Below are 19,565 nucleotides of genomic sequence, written 5' to 3'. Positions count from 1 at the left end.
TGTATCTTACTTGTCAACCTGTGTAAGAAGAGAAGAAGCCGGTCAGGGAAAGATATAAGAGTTTGTTTCTTAAAAGTTTCAGCATGCACTGTTTGTGAATTCATCCGAAACCCCTGCACAGGTGTGTCGATGGTGTCTTTTTACACGTGTGAATACCCGGTTGATGGTTCTCCCTTCTGTTGCCTCCGTGTCAGAAGCAGGAAAACAGAAGAGTTTTGGTCAGAGGAGTGCGCGGAGGACGTAGGGGTGGATGCTGTAGGTGTTAGCATCCCTCCTCCTCCTCCTCCTCACCTCCCCATCCTCCTCTACCCCTCCAACACCATCTTATTTTCCCCTCCTTCAATCTCACACACCCTCCCTCCATTCCTCTCTTCCACAGACGCGCACAACCACACTACATTCTACAAGAAATAATTGCTTTTGTCTGGAAGGAGTGTAGGGAGGAGGGAAAGGGGGCGCGCATGGCTCCCTCTGTGGAGAGAAGGGGGTCTTTGAAGGACAACTAGTCACTTCTCCCTTCCCTCCTTTTTCTTTCTCCTCTCTCCTCCTCCTGCCTCACCTCCCTTCCCTCTCATTTACTCCCTTCTATCGGCTTCCTTCCTCTCCTTTCTTCCTCTCCTCTTCTCCTCCTCCTCCTCCTCTCCCCTCATTGGACCTGCGGATGTCATCTGTCATAGGTGAAGCGGAGGGAGAAGGACAATAAAACCTGGTTGTCTACTCCAGAGGATGACACATTTTTCATAATTAAGAATATGCCAGTTTAGTGTGCGGCACACATTTCTTGACAACATGGCTGTCTGTTGATGACTGATCAAATGACAACACTGGCGGTGGTGGTGGTGATGATGGAAAATCATTTATTTTATAAGCAAATCTCCATGAAAACTGGCCTCGTAATCAGCCGCAGCATTAAGTGAGCAGGTATAAACAGTCCTGCGGGATGATGGGGCTCCCAGGGCCCAACAGGAGAGCAGGGAGCTCGCTCATTCCTATTGATTTGCCCGTATTGACTGCGATGTTTAGGGTATAGATTTTTCTATTTAAAAATCTATATCGACAATAATCTGGTGTGTAAGCGGTCGGCGTTGACTGATGCTGGCCTGTAATTGACAGCGTGTAACATGTCGGAGGAGAGGGAAGGGAGAGGAAGGGAGGCATGCTGGGGGAGGCCGGCATGCGTGGCCGGGACGGAGGAGACCGGATCCGGGGGAGCAGGAAGGGGAGGAGAGGAGGGAGAGGGAGGTGGTGATCACCTCTCCCCTGACACCTGGTCTGTCTCGTGCATTTTATTCATTATTATTCTTTATTGTTTCATGCATTTTTCCACCAAAATGTACTTTTCCCCCCCTAAACACCTCTCATGCTCGGAACAGCAGCGGCCGCTCTCGCCCTCCTGTATCTGAACTAAACTATAATGATGCACCCTCCCGCGCTCAGGGGGGCTTATTAAAAGCAGCAGTGATGAGATAACTTAATTGCGTGCATGCTGGTATTAGCGCTAAGCACCTATAGGTATCCACGGATCCTCTTGTCGGGTCTTCATCACTTCCCAAAGCAGGCCGGTCGTAATGCACTGATCACCATCGGCATCATTATAGCCGGTATTATTAAGAGGGGGGAAAAAATCCAGAAATCAATACAGGATACCTTTTGCAGCGGTAGTGAAAACGAGGGAGATGGAGGGGAGAGGAGAGGAGAGGAGGGAGGGAGGGGATGGAGGCAGGGAGGGAGGGGAGGGAGGGAGAGGGAGAGGGAGGGAGGTGCGGGGGTGGGGTGGTGATGTGTGAGTAGTAGCGGGTCCTCTCTCGCCTCAATGTTGCGGCCAGCCTAGTGGCAGATCGCTACAATCCTGGAGGGAGCCGGGTCGAATGAGCTATTGGGGTTCCCAAATAATAACGGGGGACACACAGACAGACAAAACAGAGACACACAGACGGATGGACGGAGATAGGCAAGTGTTCCGATAACAAAAAATACAGAAAAGAAAAAAGAAAACGGGAGAGCATAACCGGATTCTCTACGCTTTTTTTTTTATTCTTATTCCCGTTGTTTGAAGTGTTTTTTAAAAAAAAATTATTTATTTACCCGCCGTGTTTGTTTGTTTATTTATTTATTTATCTATCGATTGATTGCGTTTTAATTACTGCCTTGTGACAGAAGCGCGAGGGAGGAGGAGCGTCAGGGCCAAGCGCGCGCGTTGTGTTTGTGTGAGTGTGTGTGTGTTTGCGTGTGTGTGTGTGTGCGTCCTGTGTAGCCTTTCCCCCCCACACACCACCACCGCCACCTCTTCTTCTTCTTCTTCTTCTTCCGCCACTTGTTTATTATTTATTTGTTGATGATAGCCTTTAATGAAGCTGTTTTTAAATGTGCTCGTGACGCCGATCCGCTGCCCTCGCGCGAGCGGATGAATGTCTTGTATCTATATGTAGCCTTCATGCAAAAGGAGAGAGGAGAAGGAGCGCGTGCAGCTAGAGACCAAATACAATAGATCAAACCAAATACTACAGAAATCCAAATAAGACTTTATATTAAAAAGAAAAAGAAAAACTCCGCTGGCCTTTTTACACAGTCTCGTCTCGTTTCTATGTACTATCATTATTTACTGTGCTGTTTTTAAATTTGCAAAGCGAATACCAAAGCTACAGCCCGGCCGGTGATGCTACACAGGAGCAGGCTAGCGACTGTTCTCATGCCTTTTCACACCTATAGGAAACACTGCTGGTGAGGAGCGAGAGGGTAGAATAAGCTCCCGGGCCTCTTATGTTTACTCAAGGAGAACGCTTTAGCAGAGAGACGCAGGTGCATCGACAGACAGGTGACACGCAGCCTTTTATTACCAAACTACTACAATAGGCCTGTAATTGTAACACAACTTTTTTTTCCCTGTAGCCGGTAGAAGTGAGCTCCGATCTCCCGTCTATCCGTCTGTGTGTTCGTCTGGACTGCACTCAAGGGACCATCCGACATATATGTTCTATGCACATTTACACCAAAACTGAAGCCACACATGTAAATAAAAAAAAGTGCGCAGCCGGGCTACATGTGTACACACAGCTCTCCACACCAAATATCCCCCCGAAGCTGTCGACCAGAGAAGCGGACGAAGACACAGACGCTCCAGAAGAGGACAGAGCTGATAGCAGTGCTACTTCTGTCACATTATTTGCATCAAAACAAGAAGCCGGAGGAAGATCATGTTTGTTCCCTTGCCGGTGCCGTTCGTGTTTCAGAGAACTGCCCCTGACCTCAACGCCTGGCGTCTCAAGTCCCCTCTGGCTCTCCGCTCCAACTCCGGTAAGACATGTTTTTTTTTTTTTTCCTCCTTCCCTCTCTCTCTTCTCCCTGCTACACATCCTCCATGTCGGTCAGACTCGGGGCTCGGCCATGCAGACCCGCCCCGCCTTGCTCGGTGCCGATGCGCTTGCAGCGGGGAGAGCTGTCGGCGCACACACCCACTTGGACACGCACACACACTCCTCCGGCTCCTTCTGGAGGCTTTAACAGAGTCCTTTACACTCGCGGGGCGGTTGCTCGATTCAAAGACGCTTTCCAGAGCGCGCTGGAGAGTCCAGACTGATTGTGAATTTAATGCGTAAAATGTCCCGTTTGTTTTTTGCCGTCCATTCTGTGGAGCGATGCGCCACCGTTCCGCCCGTGTGTTGCTTCATCTCCACGCCGCCTATGTGTTCCTTTCTCCGAGTATTTTTTCTTTCCTGTCTCCGTCCCCATCCTTCCCCTCTCCTCCACTGCCTGCGCCTGAGCCTCAGCCTCCGTCTCTCCCCAACTAGACTCTCGGCAGGCAGGGAATATTCATGCCAACTTATCGATCCTGCGGAGATCGATTCCTGGGCCGGTGGAAGCAGGGAGAGGGGGAGATAGAAGGAGAGAGTAGGTGCACGGAGGAGTACGAGCGTACGAGAGGAGAGAGAGGAAACAGCGTTATTCTCTCGTTTTTATTTCACACTGCTTTGCGATTGTGTTTTATTCATGTAGATAATTTGTTGGTGATTCGGTTTTGAGCTTGACGAACACCTCTGGCTCGCCGCGGCGACTGCTTTCGTCGCCAAGGGGGAACGAGGCTCGCATCTTTGTAAACACCACTGGATATAGACTTCCAGTGACTACATCTCTCTGTCCCGTTGCTGCTCGGCTGCTGCACGGTTGAAAGCGGAGGGAGCAGAGGGAGTGTGGAGTCAGGGAGGGGGAGGGTGCCGGCTGGGGCGCCGTCTGCGTTTCATCTGCGCTGAAGCGGAATAAAAGGACGCATGGTGGGAGCAGCCAGCCTGGCTTCAGTGTGTAACTGAGTGTCGCTGTGAGAGAGCTCCAGCTCAGTCCAGCTTCGACTGTTTCTCAGACATGCAACAGCTGCTCAGCCCTATCCCCCCTCTGCATCTTTGGAGAGGGAAGGATGCTCTGGCTCTAATGTGTTTTCTGTCCTCTGTGTGCGCACTGAAGGACTGCAGCGTATAGGCGAGTGAGGGTGTATACCCATAAGAGGTCAATGGGCTTTTCAGTATTGAAGTTATTCACTAATGCATATACATACAGCAACTTGCGTATCAGGACGTAATGGTGCGTAAATGTGGCTGGTGTGCACCTTAGCCGGTGGATGGGCTCTTAAAGGGCCAGGCACCCCCCCTCCTCTAGTGCACAGCTCCCCTCTCATTTCCAGATCAGTTCAAGCCCATTTGATTTCATAGATGCCAGGCTTCACCCTTACTCCACATACTCAGTCAGCATGTGACAGTGAAGGGATAGGTGATGGAGGGGGAGAGAGAACGAGTGCAGAGGGATGAGAGGGACCTGTTACCCTCCATATCTCTAGAGATATACACACAGAAGAGGGGAGAGGGGTTGGAGGGAGGACGAGGGGAAGGAGCAGGGACCGGGGAGGAGGAGTTTTCGCGCTCCGCACTTTGAAAAATGGCGAATGTCAGAATGAGATAAAAAAAAAAATGTGGAAAGAGAGAGCGGGAGAGAGAGAGAGAGAAGAGGGTGAAAGTAAGAGTAGATGACAGAGTGAAAAACGAGGAGGGAGAGGAAAACCCAGTTTGAGCTTGAGAGGTGAGAGTAAACCTCGGATGAGCCATTATGTTGCAGCGTCCCGGGCCAGGGCCGGCATCTGAATAAGCAGGCTAACTGATGGGATGTGTACACAGGCTGCTGGATCCCTTAGATGGCGGGATAACAGTGATTTACAATGCTATGCTGATTTTAGTCCATTTTGATAACACGGTACAAGGTGCTGTCCTTTTCAAACTCAGAGGGTTTGTCGCTTAAAGGGTTCGAGGTCAGTTCGGCATCACAGGACTGAAACGGGACGGTGCTGTTGTTGGCGGCAGCGTCACGTGGAAGTTTTTGCTCGCAGAAGAGTCGACTCACCACAGAGGTGCACTTGTTGTGCCCTTGATCTTTACTCTGTCCTCTCACAGAGAACATTTAAATACCCCCCTGCCACACACACACACACACACACACACACACACACACACACACACACACAGAGAGGATATTACAGGAGTTGTAGAGCCCTCGACTTGAGCTGTCAGTTACCTCCTCTCTTTTTGACTGGTGGTTGGAGCTCCTTGACTCCTTTGAGTTGGAGCTCTGTACGGGGTCAGAGGTCGGAGCAGGAGTGTTTGACTCAGCCACACCTGACCCTTCTCTGCCCCTTGTGTTTTCATTCTCTTTCATGTTACAACAGGCCTCGAGCACTCATGCACAGCCCCTGTGGGGGCTCACACACACACACGGTCATGAAACAGACGGACCATCATATAGCATAAAACAAGCATGTTAGACCGTTTTCCACCTGGATAGCGAGCTGCTCTAACAGATCCTGGTTTTGTTCTATTTTTAATGGCATTGTGTCTGTGAAGGTACAGGTCAGGGCCACCGCTATGTGAACTATGTGTGTGTACGTGTAGTAAAGTGGTTTGTGGAGCCATCAGCATTAACCGGTGTATGAAAGTTTAATGGGACATAGAGGAGAAACCGCAGGTTTCCCACACAGCGCAGGGCTTGATATGATATTATATGATGGGACATCAAGGAGACTGGAGACTGCTTTTTTCTCTCTCGCTTTCTCACACACACACTTACACAAACACCTAGATTCAGTTCATCTCAGCTATGCACCTTGTGTCACACACCATTAACCACCATCTCCTGCCATATACTGTCTAACTCTCACACAGACACACACGCCTCAGATTTTTGTCTTTATTTCTGTCTCTGAATTGAAGACAGAGTGAGATTGAGCGTACATTTATTGACATTTGTTTTCCTCTTTACTTTTCCTGATCACGTGAGGCCAATCAAACAATGTATTCCAATAAAATGCTGAGTCTTAATCCATTAATCACCATGTCTACAGTTCTGTGTCCATTTTTCCTGTGTACTTTTAAGACATTTCCACGTGTTTATGGGGCTCTGGCACATGTTCCTCCATGACTACATGATGTGAGATCATGCATGCGCTTACAGGAAGAGCAAACAGAGTGTGTGTGTATGTGTGCACGAGCGTGAGCACATGTGCAAACTAGTGTGTGTAGGTATAGATCGGTTTGTGGAGGGGAGCGTGCAAGTCGCAGTGTTAACATGATTGCAAATGACAAAATGTCAACCTGGGTTTGTTAGCAACATAATGGGGAATCAATAGACACGAGAAAGATGTCAATACTACATGCTTTATTGCATTAAGCTACCTCTCTCCTTCTCTGTAGCCCTCTCTCTCCTCTTCTTTTCCCTTCCCCTCCCACTCCCTCCTGCTCTCTGTCACAATACAATTCTCTCTCCCTCCTCTCCTCTTCCAGTGGTAGTAGAATTAGATTGCAGTATATGAGGCAGCCAGAGGATACTGAATGCAGCAGGCTGACGGCAGAATGCTTCGGGAGCTAATGGGTTTGGCTATTTACGTATGTTAGGCGCACGTAGATGCCCCCGACACAGTTTCACAACACGCGGACGAGGGCCCAAAGGAGCCGCAGCGGTGACGTCTTATGTTTGACTGATGCATTTATGAAACGAGGCGCACAGCATTTAAAACCAGCTCCAAGAAATTTGTTAAAAGTAATCATTACTTAAATCATCTGGCAACAGAGAAGTCAATATCTCATAATTTCTGAGCATGTAATCGACTGCTCTTATGCACTTTAAGTGACATTATTCTGTTTAAATCGATACGTAACATTTGGGAATTAAACCTTTTACACGGTTTTAGATTAATCCAAACAAATCCTGTCTCTAAGTGTGCAACGATAACACTGTTTGTGTATAGCAAGGTTTAAAAAATTCCTTTTAATCCTATTAACTGTTTTACCTTTTTATGGATTTGCACAGGTGTGCATACGCACCAGTAGGTTGTATTTATATATAGCTTGCGGATGTGTGTGCGCGTGTACTCATGTGTGCGTTGGTTGAGACTAATGTAGTATTAATGCTGATGAGGCCCCACAGCTCATTAGCAACAGTGAGTGGTATTGAGTTGCTCCTGGGGACAGGGACACAACAGGACACACACACACACACACACACATATATAGTACATCTTCATCAGCCATTAGCGTATTAATAACCATGAAAACACACACACATTTTTGCCAAACAATGACCTTTACCCACATGCATGCTCTGACAAAGAGCATACAGAGCAAGAAAACATGCAAACATATTCATTTTAAGAGCCTGATGAGAAGCTTTTACATTAGCATCCATTATTCTTGAATACACACGTACACGGACTCACACACGTAGGAATAATTGTGTGCACTTGGTCGCTGTGTCCAGTGAAATACAGCCCAGCATTAGTCCTAATCAGAGGCCGGGTGAGCTGGCCACTTAATCAGAGCTATCACCTGGCGAACACACACAGAGCGGGATGGATGGGGTGTGTGCGTGCATGTGTGGGTGTGTGCGCGGGCAGTTAATCAACACATCAGCAGGAATAAACACATACAAACCACCTGACTCCATTCTGGGTATTGATTTATACCTCTTTCTGTGTTTCTTGCCGCCTCTCTCTCTTTCTCTCTCTCGCTCCCTTTCAGTAACATACAGATGATGCACATACTGAGAACTCAAGCATACTTGACCTCTGCATGGGGGACATCCTGTTGTACTGAGAGTATGTGTGTGTGTGGACGCTCGGTCAGTGGTGGCCTGGCTGTGATCAGGCTTGGAGTGGGCTTCGCTACACGCCGCCAATCACCCACATCAGCCTAGGCAGTCAAAACAAGCCCCTGAACTCCCGCTGACCATATTGAGCACTTGATTAGCTGATTTTAGTGCTTTTTCCACCCAAGATTGCCTGATTTATTCAAAGAAACGTCTCAAAAATAGGCTCCGCTGCACACTCCCTACATTCCCATGGTCAAAGGGACCAAGCTTCGTAGCAAAACACGCAACGTCTAGGCCGCCTTATTTGCCGAGATGACTGCGGTCTCATAAACACACCAACAATGTGTTTTCGCCAGCCGCTGTCTTTTTTTTTTTTTTTTCCGTTGTTGATTGCTGCAGGCTGTCACCTCTGGCACCCCGCTCATGTGCCAGTACATTTAGATAATAAAAAAGACCAATAAAATCCAGAGGTTTGATTGGGTGTCTCCCCTTAGCCCAGAAGAGCGGACGACTAAATCAGGGGTCCTTCTCTCCATTTCATTTAGCTGATAAGATTTATGATAATGAAGGGGTCCTATTAACCTTTGGGGTTCCACTGCTGTCCTTCAGAGTGAGGGTGGATGAGAGTGCTTGCCGATCGGGGGGTTTGGAGGCGCAGGCGGCGAACATGTCTCGCTATAAGCAATGTCACGTCATCGCAAATGCACCCTCCGGAGTGCTTAGAGACACACACGCAGCTCGCACACACACCTACACAACGGAGACTCTTCAGAAGCTGCGCAGCCCTTTTGAGAGAGTTGAATGCATGTTTAATCTCCCTCCTCTCTTTCTCTTCTCGGCATTTTCTCTTTTCTTTATCCCCTCTATCCTTCCTGCTCTCCATCCTTCTCTTGGCAGGAGCGCTATGTTCTGAAATTAATCTGTTGTACTCCACCACCTCTTCTCCCTCTCATTCCCTTGTGCAATCTCTCTTACTCTGCCTTTCTTTTATAAGTGCATGGGTCCCACTCTTTTTCTCATCGCTTGTGAAAGCAAGCGCCAGGATATTAAAAAATACTCAAGGTATGATTGATTTTAAACTTAAAAAACATATTCCAATAGATTTTTTTCTCCTGGCTAAATTAACATTTTAGATGGGGATACACCTCCAATGTGTTGCTAATTGCTAATTACATCTAACCATACTGACAATATTCACTGGTTGTCTGTAAATATTAGGGGGCAAAGAGAAAGGGGGGATGACAGAGGGAGGCGTAAACCCCTCCTTCTTCTGTACAAGGGCTGCACCCCTCTGTCCCTTTGTCTGCTTGTAAAGGGGACGAGGGAGGAGGCGCAGAGCGGGGGGCGCCGAAGGAGTGACTAAGTGACCTCTCTCTCCCCTTTCTTTTGACGCTCCCATGTTCTGTCCATTTTGTCGTGCACGTCCCTCTCCCTCCCTCCTCTTTCATCTTCTTTCGTTCCCCCTTTTTTCAGCCTGGTTAAGTCGCCATGGCTGTTGGCCTCGTATGTCCTGTCCTCTCTCTCCCACTCCCTCCCTCTCCCCGCATCTTTGGCAGCAGCAGCCTGGTTGCCAAAGTGTCTGTAGGACACATTAAGGCCCATAAAAGCCTAGTCTGCGGTCGCACTCTTAACCACCAGTCAGAGGTAGTGTACAAAAGTGACTTTAAATGAGTCTGTGATTACCCTGGAACATGGAGAGACGCTGAAGTGGCCAAGAGAGTGTGAGACAAGGCCGGAGCGTCGGAAAGAGGGGAAGAAAGAGCGGCTCTTGGATGTTTCTTGAGTCTCTTAAGGAAAATTGAACAGAAACGAATATTTGTTTCTCCCACAGCTAAGAGCTAAAAAGGCTACCTGAGTGGAACAAGCGATGAAAAGTTGTACGCCAAATTTCCTGCCGCCCACCCCCCCCACCCCTTCATCGCAACCTGCTTGGGCCCTCCCCTCCCCATCATCCCTCTTCCTAATTGGCCACATGCTGCCTTGAGTGACAAGTGTAATCATCAGTCAAATTATGATGGGGGGAGAAGGTGGAGGCCAGGGGAGGTGGAGGAGGTAGAGAGGAACAGCAGAAGGTGGTGAGGGGGGTTGAAAGGAAGTGCTTTGATCAGAGATAGAGAGGGGGTGAGCGGGCAAACAGACAGAGCGACATGGAAACCTGCTGTCCACACACCTGCTGCTTCATGGATAGGCAACATTAGCATCCTCAGACCTCAGTGTACTATTGAACATCCCACACACACTTTCCAACAGCCCTCTGTAACCCCAGTTAACGGGAAAAATGTGTATCGATCGTCGTTAAGAGTGTAAATAGCATTGAACTTGGACTTTTCCTTCCAACCTGAATAGCAACAAACCTCCTCCGCTGTCAGTACGATTGCAACACAGGCTAGAACAATGAAATCACTGGGTGTGGTAGCAGCGCAGACTTTGATTCTCACTTGGCCAGGCCAGGTCCGTGTTATATTTGGATGTACTTTGTTAGCGAGAGCAGATGTTAGCTCTCCAGCCAGCTAACGAGGTTTACAGTAATTAGGAGTGCTGATGAAGCGCTTTGATTCTCCGGCTGTGGCGGCCCTCTCATTAGCGGCTAGCTAGCTAGCGCTGCAGCAGGCGCTCCAGTCACATCCTATTAGGCGGCTCAATGTACACTCTGAATTAGGAGCGGGAGATTAAGTGGAGATGAAAACTGTCTGCGTACACACACAGATAAACGCACGCACGCATGCGGGCATGTGGGCGCACACACACACACACACACACACACACACACACACACATAGATTCAGACTGTTTAAAAAAAGCAAAGTCCACATACACTCGCTGTTATAATGAGGTCAGTAGAAGAAAATTCCTCCTTTGGAACCAACCAAAAATTGAGTAAGATACTAATTGGAGCCAGTGTTGCACTGAACATCCTTCAAACATATGCATACGCCAAGTGCAAAGTATTAATCCGCCTGTGTGAGTGTGCTTATCAGAAAAAAAGAACAAATGCAACAAAGAGGAGACGAACACAATCACATATTTGAAGACGGACAACAAGTTTGTTCGTGTGTGTATGCATGACTCTCCCATTATCAAATCCATGTCCCTACGCTTCCTCCAAATTACAGACAACAAAAAGACAACCTTGAAAATTCCCCAAAACCTTTTTATTCCCATCAGTTCTTCTCCCTGCTATTCGTCAATACTCCCTACATGCCCCTTTCCACTCTCTCTCTCTCTCTCTCTCTCGTCGTCTTTTGTGTGATGGAGTGATTATTGAGGACGTGGCTCCTGTGTTTAACGCTGGTTGATGAAGTCTGCCTTTGTCTGTCTGTGCTAACCTGTCGCAAACGGGACACCGCTTATAGCAAAATCAATACACAGAGTAGAAGATGGAGAGAGAGAGAGAGAGAGAGAGAGAGAGGCCTGGCAAGGGAGGTGGAGGGAAAAAAGAAGTGGGGAGAGGGTGGAGGGGCGTTCGAAGGTAGATGAATGCAATGAGAAAGAGAGGGAGAGAGAGGGGATAGAGCAGGAAGTGATTGGAAAGAAAAGGAAATTTAAATACTTGACTCCGCCGCTGCTGAAGTGCGTTGACGCTGAATGGTCGGTGTCACTCGTAGTGCCTCGTGCGTGCGTTTATGTGTGTATAAATCAGGGCATTTATATGTATATGTTTGTTTTGCCCGTGCGTGGCCTTGACCGAGGGGTGGTTGTATCACTTGCGGTGTGTGTGTGTGTGTGTGCATGTGATTGTTTAAGTGGGACATCCCCTATCTGTGTGTGACAATCAGCGTGTGTGTGAGCTCCTTTTGATTCCACTCCCAGGAGTCGAAGCCGGTGTGAAGAGGAGAGGGGAGCGACACGGGGACGAGGAGAAGGACGGAGCAGGAGAGAAGCATAGGATGGGGAGACGGAGAGGTGTAGGGGGTGAGGAGGAGGAGGAGGAGGAGGAGGAAGAGGAGGGGGCAGCAGTTGTGTGAGAGAGGCACAGCTGGGAAATGAGAAATGCAACCCCCCTCCCCTGTACACCACCACCTTACACTCACACATACGGCGCACACACACACACGCACACACGATCCCCATCTCTTTATCCTCCCCTCAGGAAAGAAGGGGTGGAGGTGGAGGTGGAGGAGGGGGGGGGGTGAAGGGAAGGGAAGGGAAGGGAAGGGAGAGGCAGGGGGGATAGGAAGAGATGGAGAAGGGGACAGATAGGGGCATTAAAATTCATGGCCTTTTTTTTATTTTCCCTGCTGAAAATCAATAGTGTTTACTATGAATGAGTGGAACAGTGGACAACAGTGGTGCCAGAGGGACAGAGAGAGACAGAGAGGAGGAGGAGGGAGAAGAAAGGAGAGGGAGAGAGAGAGAGGTAAAGAGGAGGAGGGGTGACTTTATTGCGATAGGCAGAAGCACCAGAGGCCAAGGTTAAAGACCAGCAGGGGCAGAGAGGCAGAGGGATAGAAGCACTAAGTAAATTCAGTTGTCTTCTAAAACAGACATACTGCCCCGTAAATGCATATTTACTACCGGCCATTATAAGAAGGTAATGTAATTTAAATCAAAATGTGCCCCTCTGTACTGTAATGCTCCCTGCCGTAATACCGGCTGTTCATCCGTCTTAACTTTTCTAACTTTCTATTCCTCGTTCCTCGCTCCAGCTGACTCCACCTTTCAAAAACTGTGTGTGTATTAATTGGCAGCCCACAAACACCACTGGCCTCTCACAAACAAACAGCAGACCCGTACACACACACAGGCCAGTTCACACTGAGTTGTTCAGCAACCCTGACCCTGTTTCCTGCTGCTGAAAGCCTAGAAGTTCAGGATGGCTTACCAGTGTTTTGATTAAGCACTGCCTGTGTGTCTCACACCACTTGATCAAAGAAGAGAACCAGTGTGTTTTTATCCTTATTTTTTTTTTTTTTAAAGTTTTCGCTGGATGTGTGGCCCCTACATGCTTCATAGCAATCAAAGCTTTTAAAACAGTTATGTCGTTTGTCTGCTGGCGAAATGGATCATTTATGGTTGCCAAACGCCACTTCTCAATTACAGAAAAAGTTTTGTTTGTCTCTTTCTGTCTGAGACAAAATAGGCTGTGTCTTTTTCTCGCTGTATTTCTACATGTACGGTATCAGATTCTCACCATGGAGCCTTTGGGTTGTTTTGCGTTCAGCTGCGCGAGTGTGTGCGCGCGAGTAGGTGTGCATGGCTATCTTGTGCGTATAAGCCCCTGTCATTGTGCACACACTAGTGCATTATCGTGCATGCGGATGTGTGTGTGTGTGTGTGTGTGTGTGTGTGTGAGCTATGCAGGGGGTGATATATATTCAGCCAGCTCATGCATTATGGAGAGTTCAGGTGAGAGCGTCTAAATGTGAACTGCTGGTATGTGGAGGGTTCAGGGCCAATCTCACCGAAGCCCTTTGTATTCGCATAGCATCTCCATTTCAAATCGGCCTGTCAAAAGCCAGCGTCATGTTTTATTCAGCAAAAGATATTGATCACATATTATGCATACATACCAAATCTATATTGCATACCAAATCCCAGCCTTTGATATGTATATGATACTGCAAATATGCTGCATGCAGACTGTAGGTGTTTGATATGTGCATAAACTCTGTATATCCATATATTTTTTTCATGGCAGCTGCAGTTATTTGATGTGGTATGCAGTGATGTTGATCAGTCGGGAGCTGATGTCTTGTTTTCTGGTCAAAGGAGAGGGCAGGAGTAGTCAAAGTGCATCCATTCAGCCGCTGTGTGTGCGCGTCAGTGTGGACTCTGCGTCGTCTGCGGGGATGAGGAGAGTTTGCCGAGGTCAGAATGGCACGTCGGTTCTTTCCCGTGGGCTTGGGCGTGTGTGTTCATCACTCCGACGCCTCAAAAGACCAAAGTGGGTGTTGTGTGCTAACTTCAATATCTCAATCCACTTACCGAGCTTCTAGCTTCTTGGTTCGAAATGACCTCCGAGCACCCATATACATTAACAGACCGGATTTCACTATACCAGCTTCTCTTTGTCCATCAACATGTTTTTCCATCAATAGTTCTCAATGTGTTAAACCGGAGACCCGAGGCCATCTCTTCCTCTCTATCATGTGCTGGTTTTTACCATCACGCTGCACGGGTGCCGCACTAAATCTCCCTTCTCTAAATGACTGGAGTGGATGAGAGGTCAGAGTATATGGGGGGGAGGAGGACAATGCAGGCTTTAGCTGTGATGGAGCTTGCTTTTTCACCCTTTATGAGCAGAGGTGGCCCATTTGCGGAATGGGACTAGAGGAAGGTAAACGCTGGTCTGTTATGGAATGGACATTTTTCTTGTTTTTTTTTTTTTTTTGTCTTTATTAAGGTTGAATTCAGTGTTTCATCAGCTATCTACTTGTACCTCTTGAATTTGTTTTTTCAACCATCCTGTCCACCCCTCTTTTTCTCTTGCTCTCTCTCTCTCTCACTCTCTCTTTCCCTCTCTCAGTACGCTGTTCCCTTAGCGACCGTTTCCAAGGTGCCCATTCCCAAGGGCTGGAGGAGGGGTCCAGTGATGTCCTGCATGCATAACTCTACACCTGTAATTCATGTCCCGTTCTCCCTTCCTCTCTGTCTTTGTCACAATTTTCTTTACTTGCTGCCGTCCTCCTCTCTTTTTTCTACTTCACTGTTTTTTGTTTGTTTTTTTTAGCTGTGAGTGCGTTGATTATGATTGGGTTTTGGAGCATCCTGGTTATGTTTTGCGCATGTAAACATCTTCAAAAACCTGGGGTATAGTATCTGGAGTACTTCCACTACTGATCCAGGTTTCTTAACCAACTCACTGTGGCTGGGACGGTGAGAAAACAAGACACACCTGCAAGCAGACGACCAGAAACCAGGTTTTTAATGTTCCATGTGAACGCCACATCCCCCCAAAAAACAGGATAAGGCTCCAAACCAGGATAGTAATGCACATGCAAACGCTCATCTCAAATGCTTTTCTACACTTTTCCCCTCTCTTTTGTCTCGCTTCCTCTTGTGGTTTTTATTTCATCTCCAAAACAGATTTACCACCCTTTTCCCGCTAGAGCAAAATTCACTTTTGATTTAGGAATGGCTTTGGTTTGTTCGAGATTTTGATTCAAACTCGTAGTAACGTTAGTGTTTTATTTTAACAGTCCGGAACAGTGACGCTTATCTTTTCACTAGCTGTTAAGAGACAGACAGTTGAGCTGCCCTCTGTCCACAGTGTACAGGACTCTCTACATCTGCTCCATGTTTAAAAGGTCATTTGTCAAACCTGACATTTTCTGCCCTTACCAAAGGTTTCCTCAATATCCAGCCTGGCTCCCCCCATTCGCAGTTTATGTTTTTTCATCTGTTTGTTTGCTTTTGTATAAACCTTTTCTGACAATGCGTTCCTCTTCAGTGTCAGAAGACATCGAGAGAGCGGGAGGCTGAATTCTATCATCCTGTAATGTTCAATAAACTAAGGAATGACAGATGAGGTCCCCCGTGTTTGGTGTGTGTGTGTGTGTGTGTGTGTGTGTGTGTGTGTGTGTGTGTGTGTGTGTGTGTGTGTGTGTGTGGGTTGCCTGGGTAATGGGGCCAAGGATTCCATGAAATTTAAGTTGCAACCGGAAGTGTGGTGAGTGGGTAAATGCACACACACTCAATGGGGTCTGATTAGGGATTAATGCGCGTGCGTGTGTGTGTGTGTGTGCCAGCAGGATGTTTTTACTCAGCACAGGTTGTCACTCTCCTGTTTCCCCCCGTGCGCCTTTTGTTCCACTCCTATTCCACCATTTTGGTTTTTGTTCTGGACAAAAAGAGGCCCCACAGCAAGGCCCCCTACCTGAGCACCTCCTCCCTCCTGATAATTTTCAAAGCTCCCCCTCCAAACACTCACTCTCCTCCCTCTCTCGTCTGAAATCCTTTCTCTCTTCACCCCTCTCTCAAATGCAAATGAGCTTCGCTGGCATGACCAAAATTAAAGTATCGCCTAAACATGTTGCGCAAGGTTTGCAATAAAAACCAAGCAAATGGTTTGCACACTTCCACACTCGAAAACACTGTACAACTACATTATTATGTAGTAAACAAATCCTTATAACATTAAACAAATAATGTTATAAAGATAAGATATAAAAATATTAGAAAAGAAATAGAATCAAAACAAGATTTCTTTTGATTTTAAAAAAAGTAAATATTTAAAATTGTATTCATCTAAACTAGTACTTTGGGACCCCTTTGGCTTTTCTTTTTCTTGGTTCTCACGTCAGTGAACAGCCTGGAGCATTCACAGGAAGTTTTGCCGTCTCTATTCACAGGAATAACTCATGACTAATCCTAGATCTCCTGACACAAACTAGAAAGACTTTCTCATTCACAACCGGAAACATAAACATGCTCAATATTTTCAAGCCATTCTTGTGTGCCAACAGGAAGTCTCAAACATACATTGTGGGCAACGTAGGCACCAAGTTTTGACAGCAGTCAACTGGCCTAGCGTTGCACTCTGACTTATTCTATTACAGGTATTCTTCCTTTGTAATACCTGGTGCCTACATTACCCAGAATGCAACTTAGTCACTGAGTAACATCAATGGAGGCAACTTATCAGATTACATGCAGTTTCCTCTGGAGCCACAAAAGGTTTTATACAACCTTTTTCTCATGCAGCAGCACTCCCCAAGACTTGCAAACACACTTAAATGTGTAAAATTAGTGGAGTTACCCTTTAATAGGAGCACGCTGTCAGGCCAAAAGTCCAGGAAAACTTTCTCCATGTACATTATGTGCCTTGTGAGCAATTTACATTGTAATAAATGTGGCACCGGCTTCAACATGGTTTCCACTTCTCTTAATACATCAGTGGTCTCCAGCTTTTGTTGCCAGTTTTCTCTGGGTTGCCAGGTTTGTTGTCGTCCACCAGTCTCAGATCGGTTTGTGGTCAGTCAGCGTGTATTTAGTTAATGCCTTTTTAAGTCTCTGTTTATCTGTGCGCTGTGGTGATGGGAGGGCTCTGGTGGGCTTGTTGAATGAACTCTGTGGCTGTGCTGACAAATCAATGATAAAGAGTAATGACATCAACAATGTAATGTATCTCCTTGTGCTTTCATTGACTCCCTCCGTCTCCCCCCTCGACTCCCCTCGTACTGTTTATGCCACTTTGGGCCTTTGACTTTGTTTTGCACCATAAACTATGTTTCTATCTCTTTATGTTTGTCATTATATGTGTCTTTTATCTCTGTCGTTTGTTCTCTCTATTGGTCTGTCTATCCTCTAACTCCCTTCCTCTCTCTCCCTCCCTCTCCCCCCCTCTCTCTCCCTCTATTGATCCAGTCATAGTTTTCTCAGTCTTCACAGTACTGGGCCGCTCTAATCAATACAGATAATTGTCTGCTCTCTCTTGATGCCAAACATAGTCTCCCCTTCTCCCCTCTCCCTCCCTCCCTCCCTTTTTATCAATGAACCCCGGTCTTCCCTCACCCCTCCTCACCCGCCCCGCCTCATCCCCCCCTCCAGACGGGGATTCCCCCTCCCCTAATGACGGGAGATAACCTGCTTTCTTTACCGATTTTCTCCCACCCGCCCTCCCCCACATACACACACATCCCTGCCTCGCCCGCTACCTCCCTTTCCTCCCTCGTTCATCGATTACTGTGAGAGTCGGGGCCCGGCCCGCCCGCCCTACAGATGTAAACACACACAGCGCTCGAGTTGTGGTTTAGTTACCGTTCGACCGCTCTTCGTGTGCAGGCCGTGGTTAATCAGTGGGATCCAGCGGTTTTCGACTGGTTTCCACGGCTTTCTATGGTGACTGCGGATCGGATCTGATGGATATACCATCTGACCTATGACCTCTCATCTCCAAAATATGATCGCTCATAAGTCTCATTTGTGAGGTCAAGGCGGACATCCTCGACTAGTGAAAGGCCCCGATCCATATTCTATCTGATCCTCCTTTTCCAAACAGTTTTTTATCTAGTGTTATTGGAACATTGGCCCCACCAAATGATGCTGTCACTGCTAGAAGAGTCCAAGTCAGTTTTATTTGTTTGAAATCAGACATTTCTCCCAGAATGCTTTATAATCTGGACACCTCCATCCGAGGAGAACCTCCACAAAACAAACCTTTAACAGGAAAGAGAAGGAGAAACAGCAACATCTTGTCCTGGATGGACAGACGTGCAATAAGCGTTGTATATGCAGAGTAAACAAAAGCAGCAGTATTAGAATTACAATATGGAGAAACAGAATGACAATATTGAATTGAATTTATTAGGTAAATATGAAGTGTAATAAGTTAAAGAGTTTCAGGAAAAATGTAAAAGAGTGAAGACTGGAGCCCAGAAGCGAATGTACACAGTCGGACCCAGTGCAGCATTCATATTCTGTCTCTACATATGAAATCCTGAGTGTTTAATAATGCATCCACCCATCCAGGCAACAAGGCAGGTTATAGGCCTGCAGGTTATTGTACTCTGTGTGTATCTGTTTGTGCAGGTGCGTGCACGCTCTCGTGTGTGTGTGTGTGTGTGTGTGTGTGTGTGTGTCTTCTCTACTATGAATCAGACGTGTAGCATCAGGCTGAAGTCTCTGATGTATACTCTATCACTGAGCTCAATCTGGAGCTGCACGTAAACCACACAAGCAATATCAATGACAATATATATATACAGTATATGTATCCAATGTTTACACAAATATCTCATATCCACTCACATCTGCTGCGACTGATAGCCGAGGCAATGCCGCGGTGTTTCTGTTTGGTCTTTACCACAAGAGGAGTAAGTGAGATGGAGCTGGGAAAGGGAAGAAACCGTTTCAATCACGATGTCGGTCCTACATAAAATGATCCGCTGTAAGGTGGGAAAACAAAAGATAGCGAGAGCAAATCATTTGTGTTGGAGTTATGAATATGTTTGTGCAATCGGTGAGTTATCCGTGTGGCTGCATGTGAACGTGCGTGTGTTGCGTGCGTGTGCCCATCTGAGACCACTGGAGAGAGTCTGGAGGCTAGGCTCAGGTTTACACGTGTGTGATCAGACTAAGCAGGGCTTAAAAGGGCCAGCAGCGGGATGGGGAAGAGAAAAGAAGGGTGGAGGGAGGTGAAGCAGGGGGGTTATATTGTCCTGGAGGAGGTTTTTAGGGGGGGACGGGAGACAGCAGGGATCCTCCTCATCCCCTGGGAGTTGAACCTACAACCCCCTAACCTTCCTCTAGCCCTCTGGTCATGGACTTGAACCCTGTAACCCCCTGATGGACAATCTGTTCTTCTCCCCAGCCTCGCTGCAGCGCTGTGCATGCCATTAACGGATAAATAGGCTGTCTGTGCGTGCGTGTGTGTGTGTGTGTGTGTCTTCCATGTGTGAGTCAAGTGTTTGGTCAGTTGGCCTTGGCTTTGACGTTGGGTCTTGCCCCTTTTTGTTGAATGCTTGTCAAACAGGAGAGTGAAAAAAGCAGCCTGAAGCGCAGTGATT

The 19,565-nt window shown here is 47.3% G+C and overlaps 1 protein-coding gene across 8 annotated transcripts in view; it reads left to right on the top strand.

Moving 5' to 3' along the window:
• pou2f2b (POU class 2 homeobox 2b) overlaps nt 1–19,565 on the top strand; it is a 67,480-nt gene that overhangs the window by 18,471 nt on the left and 29,444 nt on the right. For 7 of the 8 annotated variants that reach the window (XM_084356278.1, XM_084356277.1, XM_084356273.1 and 4 more), the window contains exon 1: nt 2,556–3,294. The exons of the other annotated variant lie outside the window; for it this stretch is intronic. In XM_084356278.1, the coding sequence (XP_084212404.1) occupies nt 3,195–3,294 (100 nt within the window). In that variant the 5' untranslated portion in view covers nt 2,556–3,194. Of the gene's footprint in view, nt 1–2,555; nt 3,295–19,565 lie in introns of those variants that run through there. 8 annotated transcript variants of the gene reach the window in all.

Source organism: Pagrus pagrus, assembly GCF_965226575.1.
Source record: "Pagrus pagrus genome assembly, chromosome: 7".
NCBI lineage: Eukaryota > Metazoa > Chordata > Actinopteri > Spariformes > Sparidae > Pagrus > Pagrus pagrus.
The sequence above is the reverse complement of the archived record's forward strand: the minus strand, read 5'-3'. Positions and strand labels throughout refer to the sequence as shown.